We start from the raw sequence: 12,015 nt of genomic DNA on the forward strand, positions 1-12,015 counted from the left end.
AGATGGCAGCAGCCCCCTCCCCCCCCCCAGCTCTCACCGTGTGAGGCTGGAGGGAGCAGCAGAGGTGAGATGGAGGATGTGGTCCCCCCATGCTCCCACCTGGCAGTGAGGAGGCAGAAAAAGGCAGTGGAGCACTCACAGGCAAGGAGGTGGCTTCTGCCGCTGCCCGTGGCAGGGAGGCATGCACAGGCATACTCACCTGTGCCAGAGGGTAAGAACAGTGGCCACCTCCTGCATAGAGGATCCACATTCCCTGGCTGCCTCCTCGGTGGTGGCGGTGGCCAGGAAGGCCAGCTGGGCCTCTGCAGAGGAGGCAGCTAGTCCATGGAGCTCCTGCCAGCAGCGAGGGGTGCTGGCTGGCCATTGAGCAGCGCAGCTTACCTCCTGTCAGCTCCGCATGGTTGAAGTGGGGGGGGGGGGCAGGGAAGAGACTCTGATTGGCCCTCAGTGGGAGAGAGCCTTCACAGTGAGGAGCGATCAGAAGCCTCCCTGGATCTCTTGACAACACACCAGCCCCTCTGAATGGCCTTCAGTGGGGAAGGCCCTCCCGTCCAAAGGCCAATAAAAGTGCCAGCACATCATTGGAAGTACCCTTCAGATTTTATGTTGGATGATGATGATGGTGGTGATTCATTGCATGTGATGATTCAGATAGGAGATTTTTTATCTTATCAGAATCACATGTATAACCAAAAGTAAACTACATGGGGCTATGAAGGGTTAAATGTCTTCAAAATTATCTTGCTGCTTTTTGAGGTGACTTAAAACAATTAATCTGTCCTCTGGCCTTCCCTCCCAAGGACTGTGTCCTTAATTTAGTTGTTGAGGAAAAAAACATTTTGTGTTACCCACATCTATAATGGTCTATATTGGTTTGATGCAGGTGAACAAATTTAGAGTCCAGTGGCATCTTTATGACTAACAGTGTTTTATTTGGTTGTTCTAGTTAGTATGTTATTGTTATTGTTATATTGTTTTACTGTTATATTGATATTGATAGTGTTCTATGTAAATGTTTCAAAATGTTTTATGTAAACCACCCAGAGCCATAGGGAAGGGCGGTATAAAAATCTAAACAAACAAACAAAGAAATAAATTCAAGGTATATGTTTCCGTGTGCACGCATACTCCCTCAGATACATGAAAGCTCATACCTTGAATAAAACTTCATTAGTCTCAAAGGTGCCACTGGCCTCAAACTTCATTCAGGAGCTTTTGGTATTATTTTTTAAAAGTGGGAACGCACAAAGACTCTCCCACTGTTTGCTCTTTCCCTTGCCTGAAAGCCTCCATAGTCTCTCTGCTTTTCTTACTTCTTTCTTTCTAAGATTGCCAACCTCCAGGTAGGGACTGGAATCAAAACAGATAGCTCAACTACAGAGATCAGTTCCCCTTAGAGTTGCCAACTCAGCTTGGGAAATCCCTGGAGATTTGGGGTAGAACATTGGGAGGGTGAGGTTTGGGGAGGGAGGCAACCTCAGCGGGATATACTGCCATAAAGTCCACCCTCCGGAGCAACCATTTTCTCCAGGTAAACTGATCTCTGTCAACTGGAGAACAGTTGTGGTTCCTGGAATTTGGTAATCCTACTTCCTCTTGAGGAAATGCCTGCTTTGACATTTATACCCAAGCCCTCTGAAGTCCCTCCCCTCTTCAAACCCCACCTCCTCCCAAATTTCTAGGAATTTTCTAACTTCTTCCCTCCTTTCAGCAATACCCATATCCAGGACCTCTCCCTGCCCCATCTTCTTCTTCAGTCATTCACCAACTTATCTGTGTCCCAACTTCAACTATATTTATTCTTTATTAACTTCATTTATACCATATCTTTCTCCACAGTGGAGGAGACCAAAGCAGCTTGCGCTATTCTCCTTTCCTCCTTTTTATGCACACAACTACTTAGTGAGGTAGAGCTTAGGGTAAAAGTATGTGACTGGTCCAAAATCATCCAGTGAGCTTCCACGGCAAGATGGGGATTCAAACATGGGTCTTCCCGACCATACTCTGAAGCAGTGGTCCCCAAACCCCGGTCCAGGGACCGGTACCGGTCTGTGGATCAGTTGGTACCAGGCCGTGGCTCCTTCTCATCCTCCTCCCTGGCTGCTGCCTCAGGAGCTGCCCTGCCACTCTGCCACTGATTCACCTTTGGTGCTTTCCAGCGGCCGCCATGGCTGAGGCTCCCCCTTGGCGCAGCTGCTGATGGCAGCGCCCTCCAGTGGGTGGCGAGAAGTCAGGGGCACCGGCAGGAAAGCAAGTGGAACAGGGGCTCATCTGGTGGCGGCGATGTCCCTCGGCAAAAGACTATCCCCCCCGGGCCTCAGTAAAATTGTCAAGCGTTGACAGTCCCTGGTGATAAAAAGGTTGGGGACCACTGCTCTGAAGCACTGACCACTACATCACACTGCCTTTCATAGGGTGGCTGCTGTTGAACACTAGCAAGCAGTCAGATTGCATTCAGTCATGCATATCAGGTGATATCAAGTCACCCAGAGGTTGTTTTTAAGCCTAGAACTCCAAAACATAGAGATCTGGGCCTGGAATGCCAGACAACAGAGATCTCTCCCCCTGGAAAAAATAACTGGTGAACTCTACTGCATTTTTGGCTGCCCTCCTCAGGCCTAGTCCCAATGAGTTCTTTCTCAAAGGCCAAAATGGGGCTGAAAAGAACTCTGCACCCTTCCCCTACCTTCTTACAGGCATAAACTGAAAGACTGGAATACTGTGGTTACCTAGCAACAGCCAGTAAGGAAGTGCCTTAAAGCTACAGGTACTCCTTGAACCATTTTTGGATTTTTAAAAACTGTCCAGTGTATTCTTTTTTAATTTCACATTTTCCTGCAAACCTGGGGCCCTTCTCAGGTCTGTAGAAATATCTGTCTTGCTCATTTACAGCTCCAGTCACCAGATTTAAGTATCCAAAAGGTATCCTGACTTCACTATTACAATATAAGATGCAGTTCCCTGGCTGAATAAGTAAAAAATTAGGGGCATGGGCATATGAAACCTATGTCCTGAAACCTCTTGTATCTCTCAGGCTACACGCAGCCACTTATAGATGCAGTGACTTTTTGACGGGGCAACAGTCATACTGCTTATTATAGCCAGTAAGGTCAGGGATGCATCCAGTTCAGCATTTTCTTTGGCAACTGGCAGTACTTTTCCCAGCCCTCAGACAGACAAAGGTCTTTTTCAGCCTCTGCTACTTGAGATCTTCTAACCAGTGATGCCAACAACTCAACCTTCTGCATGCAAAACATATATGTCCTTGTGATCCCCAGCCCTTTCTCATTTGTGTATTTTATGGCACCTATAATGTAGCTCTGGCCTCTCTCCACCATTATTTTTGATGCTTCCTGCACAGGTAGCTCTACTGTTATCGTGAAAAAGCCTCCTCAACTGAGATCTCATTTCACTGGAGGAAGCTCATAATCAGACAGATCAGAAGGAACGTGATAGGCCCAGGTGTGTCATTAATGCTAGGCATCAAAATAAGGAGGCAGCAGAGTTTCAACCAGGAGCACAAACTTTAACATGTCCCGTTCATTCTCTGTCAAGAACAACTTCCTTTCTCCCTGTTCCTATCAATATCAAACCCTGGATTGGACTTGGGCAGTCTTAAACATTGGTCCAGGTAAAAGGAACAGAATATACGGCTATTTTTTTAAAAGAAATGCAAAGGAAACACAAAAACGGTACTCAAGTTTCATCATTCATCCTAAAAGTTAAACTCGACCCAGATCCTTGACCCTATCAAAATATGGAAAATAAAAACTGCAGGTAGACCTGTGAAAAATTCTGATCATGGCACAAAAAAGGTTCAGGAGCCCTGCCAAGAACAGTGGACCTCAAAGCTAGAGGCCTTGCTTTTGTAGGGAAGAAATGGCAGGAGTGGAGATCTTACCCAGTATCTGTGAGGTAGAACTCTGCAAGGCTTGCTCCCCAATCTTCTGAATGGCTGTAAAATAGACATCAGCAGCCTCACATAATGCTGCAGAGAAGAGAGACAGAACACAAGGTGAGTTTCTCCCCTGCCCCTTCCCCCCTCATTCCCACTGTCTTTCATTTACTCTCCTGGGACTCTTCATACCTTCCTTCCCTATGCACACATTCAATGTATGCATTAAGAAGGGGGATGAGGGTCACATTCCCTGTCCATATGTGGAACAGGATAACAAAAATGTGTTGAAATGCCCAACATAGACCCCAGATTTTGTATCTAGGTTTAGTATAATTAGGTCTCTATCTCTTCAGGCTCTGTGTGTGTTTTGCGGGGAGGGGGCTGGGAGGGGAAAAGAACAAAGAAGAAATTATTCACTTCTTGAATATGCAGAACCACAGATATCCTGGTCCTAGTAGGAGAAGGACAATAGACAGGCTCCCCTGAGCGTGGCATCACCTTAGCTATAAAGTGTCAAAAGGGCTAACGGGGGGGGGGGGGGATTTCCCCTTGGGACAGGAAGAAACAGAGGATCTTCAAGGGATGAGCAGAAGAGGAGTTTATAAAAACTCCGGACAGGAGGAAGAAATTTTCTTCTCTTCAGTCTCTGAGGCTCTCTAAGCAATGGCTATGCGCCTCTGGCTTAAGCACATGTTGCTAAGATCCCAAAGTCCCAAATCACTGACCTAAGTTATTGGATGATTTGATGTGTGCTACTCCAAGAATCAGTAGCCTATCCTAATTTCCCTTCATGTAGGGTAGGGAAGGGTTTGAGTCAGAGGATATGATAGAGATTTAAAAGATTATGGATGGGCAGTGGGTTCAGGAGAGATTAAAGTAAACACTACTTTATGAAAAGAGTGATTGAAATATGGGATTTGCTACCAGAGGATACAGTGATGGCCACAAGAAGAAAAGGCTTTATAAGGAGATTCAATAGAGGATAAATCTATCAGTGGCTATTATCCCCTGTGACTGAGGGCTACTGCCACATTCAAAGGCACTAAGCCTCTGAATCCCAGAGCCAGGAGGCAATATCAGAAGAAAGCCCAGTTGTTGCCCTCCAGAGAAACTGGTTGGCCACTAGTGAGAGAGGTTGCTGAACTAGATGGACCTACACAGCAGGGCTCTTCTTATGTTCTTATGTCTGTTGTTATATCACCTTTTTCCCCTTTGTCAGCCTGTTGCTTTTCAATTGTTTTGTGTGCTTTTATTACTTTATTAAAATTCTTTACATTTTGAACACTAGTGGTCTGAGCTCTGTGATCCATGCCAAGTTGTGCTCTGGCACGTACACTCAGAGAGAGGAGAAGAAGGGGAAACAATTTAACCCCACTCTGATAGTGTGTGAGAGCAACAGCACTAGACTCCTGAAGGTCCAACTGCAGGCATGAACAGCAAGGCAGATGCTCCTTCAGAGGCAGCAGCAGCAGAGGTTTTTGGGGTGGTAGTCCTTGGAAAGAATGTGCCCTGATACAAATGAGGGGATGGTAGTGCCAGTGCCAAGAGAGAACAACCAGAGAAGCTCTGGGAATGCAGAAAAAAAACTCACTGGTCTGAAGAACCCAGACAGCTGCAAAGCTCTCTCCCTTGCATAACCAATGGCTTCCAAGTCCCATTTCCCCGCACAAACTTAAAAATGAAAAGAATCCTTTTTGTTCTTATATTTCTTCCATCGGTTGCTCGGAGGACTGTTTTCTTGTTCATGGGTGGAGCAGCATATCAGCACAGAGGCCTTACCCATGACATATAGGTGTCAATGACACAGTCAGTAGGCTCATACTAAAGATCTGTCCCAGATCTCTAGGTGGGGAGATATTGGAGATTTTGGTGGTAGCGTTTGAGGAAGGCAGCATTTGGGGCATAATGCTATAGCGTCCAACTTCCAAAGCAGCCATTTTCTCCAGATGAACTGATCTCTGTTGCCTGAAGATCGGCTGAAATAGCTGGAGATCCCCTACCAATGGGAATTGTAGTCCATGGACATCTGGAGGACAACAGGTTGACTACCCCTGGTCTAGAGATCAGTTGGAATTCTAGGAGGACACTAGACCCTAGGGTTGCCAACTCCAAGTTTGGAAATACTTGGAGATTTGGGGGGTGGAACCTGAGAAGGGTGAGTTTTGGGAGGGAAGGGACTTCAGTGGGGTATAGTGCCATACAGCCCACCTTCCATTTTCTCCAGGTGATCTCTGTTGCTTGCAGCTCAGTTGTGATCCCAGGAGATCTCCAGCCAGTACTTGGATGTTGGCAACCCTACATAATGAAAAATACTATGTAATAGAAAACAATGATATTCTAATTCAAAAAATTAATGAATGTGTTTCTTTGTTTCTTATTTATTCCTTGAAGAGTCTTAAAATATATGCGGGGGGAAATGATGTTTTGGGTGTGAAAAACCCTCGTTCAGTTTGGTAAATCAATTCATTCACCTCATACATCACAAACCATTATAATTCAATCACTGGTTACACAGAACCGTTTATGAAGAATTTTCACTGCAATAATGAGCTTCACGTTCCCAGCTGGGCTACAAGGTATATTCTAAGACTCTTCAAGCAACAAATAAGAAGTGCAGAAAGGAATTCGTTTATTTTTTGTATTAGAATATCATTTGTTTTCCCTTACACGGTATTTTTCATTGTGATTGATTTCGCACTGCATTTTAAAATCCTCCTTTATTTTTGTTTCTCATCTGAGGAGGATGACAACCAAAGCTCTGCTCTGGGTCTCCCAGCCTTGATAGTTGGGTGGAGATCAGAGACTGGACTAATAAAAACTTCCTCCACAAGAACACTGGTAGGGTGTCCGCTGCTTTCCTTTGTGGGCCAAGTTTATATTATTAATGTGTATGCATGGAAGAAATGATTCATCATAGCATGCTGCTATTTACTCTTGCTGGATGTTGTATTCTGTTTTTATTTAAATACTGTAAGAATGTAAACTTGCTTGAGAGTTTTGAAATATTAATCTAGAAAGGCAGGATATATTATAACAACATGCATATATCCACTTTCTGCGGTGTCTTTGATCATATGATTTGCGCTCCTGTAACTATGTAGGTAGCCATTGAAGTACACCAAGAAGAGCTAGCAGATGGATTAATGATCGCCCCGCCCTCCTTCACGGAATGTCTGCACAGGGCTAGTAAGGCCATGTGGTTACTGGATCAGGGCTATTCACTTCTAGCCTAAAGAGTCAGCTAGCATTGCCACTCACCATGGAAAGCTCGCACGTATTTGTTACCCAGGTACACCAGGTTCTCCAGAGCCGGATTAAACTGTTCTAGGATACTCTGTTAACCCATCCAGGTCAAGGAAGGATTTAAAAAAAAGATACATACAACATATATTAGCATGAATCACACCAAAACTCTGAGAGGCTGTAGCTCAGGGATAGCTAGTGTCAGGATTTATGGAGAGCATACCATTCCCTCTACACTGTGGTCCAAAATTACATTTTGCACACAAACATATTTCCCTGATGGGTGGCGAGGCTCTACAGGGGTGGCCAAGCGGTGGCTCTCCAGATGTCCGTGGACTACAATTCCCATGAGCCCCTGCCAGCAGCATGGGATCATGGGAATTGTAGTCCATGGGCATCTGGAGAGCCACAGTTTTGCCAACCCTGCTCTATAATAAAGTTAGGGATAGTTGCCACGTGGATGTAGAGTACAGCTGCTATGATGAAAAAACAGCTTTCCAGGCTGAAGATCTGATATCGCTTTTGAGGAAAACCCAGGTGTGACATCAGGCCTCTTTTGGAATCACTGGGATCTCTGTAGTTTTACTCATAGAGTTTCTAGCGGGCATGGCAAGAAAGAAGAGAGCACACAAACAATGAAATTTAAAAAAAAAACATTTCACATTAAAAATGTAAGGTTAGGAATAAGGGGGAAAGCTGGGAGTCATCACATTTTGTGCCTTGCTAATTTGGTTTTAAGTCTAGTCATGGCTATGATACCTCTACACCTTTTCACGGTGTCATAAATCTACAGGTTGGGGGAAATATTGTATTTTCCAGGAGGGCCAACCCTATTATTAGGTAGCCTACTTCAGATGACATATTTGGCGGGTCCATTAATAGAGTTGGCAACTTCAAGGTGGCACCCAGAGATCTCCCACTATTACAATTGATCTCTCCACAATCAAGATCAGTTCCCTGGAGAAAATGGCTGCTTTGAAGGGTGGACTCTATAGCCCCTCCTCAGGCTCCACCCCCAATGTCTCCATGTACATTTCAATCTGGAGCTGGCAACCTTAGCCCCTAAAGGGCAGCATATTGTCAGCCAATATATTTTTACCGTTATGGAAAGCACTTCTGAGTCTCCCAGCTTCAAGCACTGGGAATATTTTGCCCCGTATCCAAATTTTAAAAATGAAGGTTTTGTGCGCTGTGAACAGGCAATTTCCTCACAATAGAGATACAATCTCATCCCCACACAAGAAGCCATGTGGGTTGCATGCAACTACTGAATATGTTGCCCACACTTGTGTTAAAGGAGGATCTTCCAGATAATTGGGATATATTCTACCCTAACCCTTCATCTGGGGCCCTTTCCCAGGACTTGGCCGGCATTTTTACTGTAGCTTCATCCAGTTGTCGACTCCAAAGCCATTCTCACTGCTCATTTTTCATGATGCAACAAGTAGGAATATAATCAATAACATCTGAGCTGGGCCTCGGGAATGTCTCTACTGCCTTCCAAACTGGAAGAAACCCGAGACAAGCTAGACTTCAACTTAAAGAGAGCTGGAATGTTGAATGTGCAGCTGAAAGGGGTAGAGGAGGACAACTGAGTGGGCCTGGGAGTTCAGTAAAGAGGAAGAACAAAGACACCAGAACATATGTGGGGTAATAAGCTGGTGAGTTCTAATCCTACTAAGGTTGCTGAGAGATCTTGGGTCCATTTGTTGTCTTTTCATCCAGCCCACCTCACAGGGTTATTGTGAAGCTAAAATGGAGGGAGAAGATTTTATGTACACTCTTTTCAAAGGTAGGGATGCCGGTTCCCAGGTCGGGCCTGAAGATCCCCCAGCTTCACAGTTCATCGCCAGGCAACAAAAATCAGTTTCCCTGAAGAAAATGGCTGCTTTGGAGGGCAGATTCCACAGCACTGTACTCCATTAAGGTCCCTCCCAGCCACTCCCAAATTCTCCAGTATTTTCCAATCCAGAGCTGGCAACCCTATTCGAGGGGGATGGGATTGGGAATACTGAGGCCAGCTAAATCATCCATGGCCTGAACATTTACTCCCCCTTTCCTGCAGGTAACTTAAAGTCTGGGTGTGACCAGGGGCATGAGATGTTGGGGCTAGCGGAAAAGTTATTGGCTCTCAGTCTGTTGTTGTGTCTACATTGTGCTGGCATGATCACCGTCCTCCCCCGGCCTATGACATCCCTGTGGCTTACTACCCCCTTGTTTTCGGGCTCTTGGGGTTGTGCCTGTTGTTGTAAATAGAATGTGTTTGTGTATGTCATTTTGAAAAGCACGTTGTCCTCTATCCAACATGGGGGAGAAAAGGATAATAAACTATTCTAAAATGAACAAAAGATGGAATAAAAATGTGATTACTTGGAAGGCCCACCTCAAGGACCTCTGAGGGAGAACTGTACTGTAGCATTCGTTAACATGCTTCTTCAGAGCCTACAAGGGTGGATGGACAGATCAACTCTTGGGAAGCACAGGTCAGTCGGAAATGGGGGGTGGGTGGGGTGGCAGCTTTAAAAAGCCACTGAGAACATTGCGTATTGCTATGCAAGAATCCGGAGCTGGATTTTGACCCAAGCACACCTTGAACAGGACTTTGTCATAGTTCATTCGAAGCCAAACATCAGATCTCTCACTTTAATTTTTACTATTTTCAAAGTAATGTTCCTGTTCCTTTTGAGGACCTCTTGCCAATAGCTTAAGCTAGCTCCTTGATTACCCTTGTAATCTCTACTAGTCAGAGAACGATGCCTGCCTACCTGAAATTGACTGCTTCCCCTCCGCTTGGCCCATTGCTACCAAAGATCACTGAAAAAAAGAAAGTGGGCGGGAATGCTCCTTGTGTGGCCACCAAACCACAGGTCACCTGGATAGTAATCCGCCCACTTTTAGGTGTCCAACTTTTTTGCTAGTGAGTCTTCCTGCTTAGCAATTTTGTTTTGTTTTTTTTTAAACTAGGGAAATGCACAAAGACACCTGGAATAGGATTCAACTTCCTTCACTATATGGAAATTTTCTGTGTCAATGCAAGGCTCATGAGAGTTTCAAGCCAAATGCTAAAAGGTGGGGACCCAAACTCTGCTTCCCACACTTTAGAAAGAGAAACCCAGTTCATACTTTGTGTGGCAAAAGCTACAACAGCATTTCACACAGCAAACATTTTACAAGGGGTCTGGAGAACAGATGCTCTTACATGCATGGTATATCCCTCCACTTGGGACCTGCAGTCCAAGAGAGTCCCCCAAGACATATACATGTTTCCAGGAACACAGCCTATTATTCACATTTTGTGTAGTCCACTGGGGCAAATACAATAAACATGATTACCACACAAAACAGAGAAACCAGATCAAGACTGATAAGGCAAGGCCTTGTGTCAGTGTAAAATGCCACATTGCAAAGAATCCATCCACCACCCATTCCATGCATTTGAGATTGATCTGGACCCTACTCTTAGAACCAAAACATTGCCTCCATCTGCCTAGCTCTTCTCGGCTGCTGTGATCTGCTCCACTGAGGAAGGTCCTGAAGCCACATGTTTCTCTGAGCCAATCGAGAGCAGCTCTTGCATTCCAGAACATGCACAAGAAGTAACCGAACCTCACCTTGTAGATGGAGATTGTAGATCTGTAGGATTGTTCCATACCCTCCAGCTTGGATGATTCAAAGGTCCCTTTCTCCAGGAAAGGGTATGTTGAAAAGAAGATATGTTGATGTCCCCCCAGGGGAAAAAAAAAAGGCTTTTGTGTCCAGTTCCACAAATCAAGTTAGGACAAGAACTTCCTTTGCTGCACCACAACACACAGCGAAGATGCCTGTCCACTAGGAAGGGAAGGAAATGCCACTCGAGGTTTAATAATTCACTAGGCAGGCTGTTACTTAGAACCTGATCCTTAAATGTAATCAGATACCAGGTAGGGAGGAATCCTGTGACAGCCATGAAGGTCATGTGACTTTCCCTTTTAATTATTTATCATCAGTTTCTATATTCAGCTCCCTGTGTAGCTCTGCAAGCTAAGTTGTCCTCTTGACCACAACCAATCACATTAGGATTTGCTGTCACTCAGAGCCTGCCCTTGCTTTAGAGAAAACACTGGGAACAGGGTTGCCAGCTCTGCGTTGGGGAATCCCTGGAGGCTTTTGGGGTGGAGCCAGGAGTGGGCAGGATTTGGGGTGGGGAAGAACCTCAGTGATGTATAATGCTATGGAGTCCACCCTCCAAAGCAGCCATTTTCTCCAGGGGAACTGATCTCTGTTGCCTAGAGATGAGCTGTAAAACCGGGAGATCCCCAGGTCCTACCTGGGGACTGGCATCCCTAACTGGGAACAATCACATTACAGAAGCTTTGCTATATTACCTAAAAATACACACAGATGTTCTCCTCTCTCTGGTATGATTGTAGAACCAAGGTGAATATGGATTGGAAATAAAGTGCTTCAGAGATGGAAACAAGACACATTTTTCAACCTTTTATGACTGAATTCTTAATTTTGCCAAACATTACATAGTATGTTTACTAGAAAAAAATGTAATAAGCAGATGAATTCCTGGGACAGAAGCAGCAGGTTAAAAGGCTAGCCCAATGTTCATCATCTCCTAGTTCACACATGGCATATACCTTGCCAAAACGTACATCCAGGGAAAGACCAAACTTATTACATGGAGAGTGAGTGATACATTCTCAAACCTATTGATTCTAATGGGGTTTAAGCATCCAATATCTCTGCTGGATTATGGCCTCTCTGTTTACCAACTCTTAGTCAACCCAATCTAAGGCAGTCACTAGCTTTTCCCTCTGGAATGAACAGTTTTGTATAACCACCATGGAGGGACGTATTGGGCACTGTATTTAACCAGAAGCATCAAA

The 12,015-nt window shown here is 45.0% G+C and overlaps 1 protein-coding gene across 3 annotated transcripts in view; it reads right to left on the reverse strand.

Moving 5' to 3' along the window:
• The window catches only part of BAIAP2L2 (BAR/IMD domain containing adaptor protein 2 like 2), a 29,007-nt gene extending 18,020 nt beyond the window's left edge, over positions 1–10,987 (reverse strand). The window contains exons 1-4 of one of the 3 annotated variants that reach the window (XM_077339511.1): positions 10,753–10,780; positions 7,157–7,232; positions 6,107–6,193; positions 3,902–3,988 (exon numbers count right to left, since the gene is read on the reverse strand). In XM_077339511.1, coding sequence (XP_077195626.1) covers positions 3,902–3,988; positions 6,107–6,113 — 94 coding nt within the window. In that variant the 5' untranslated portion in view covers positions 6,114–6,193; positions 7,157–7,232; positions 10,753–10,780. Of the gene's footprint in view, positions 1–3,901; positions 3,989–6,106; positions 6,194–7,156; positions 7,233–10,752 lie in introns of all 3 variants that reach the window. The other 2 variants (XM_077339510.1, XM_077339512.1) reach the window with 2 other exon arrangements.
• Between the last annotated feature and the right edge of the window lie 1,028 nt (positions 10,988–12,015).

Source organism: Paroedura picta, chromosome 5 (assembly GCF_049243985.1).
Source record: "Paroedura picta isolate Pp20150507F chromosome 5, Ppicta_v3.0, whole genome shotgun sequence".
NCBI classification, from domain to species: domain Eukaryota; kingdom Metazoa; phylum Chordata; class Lepidosauria; order Squamata; family Gekkonidae; genus Paroedura; species Paroedura picta.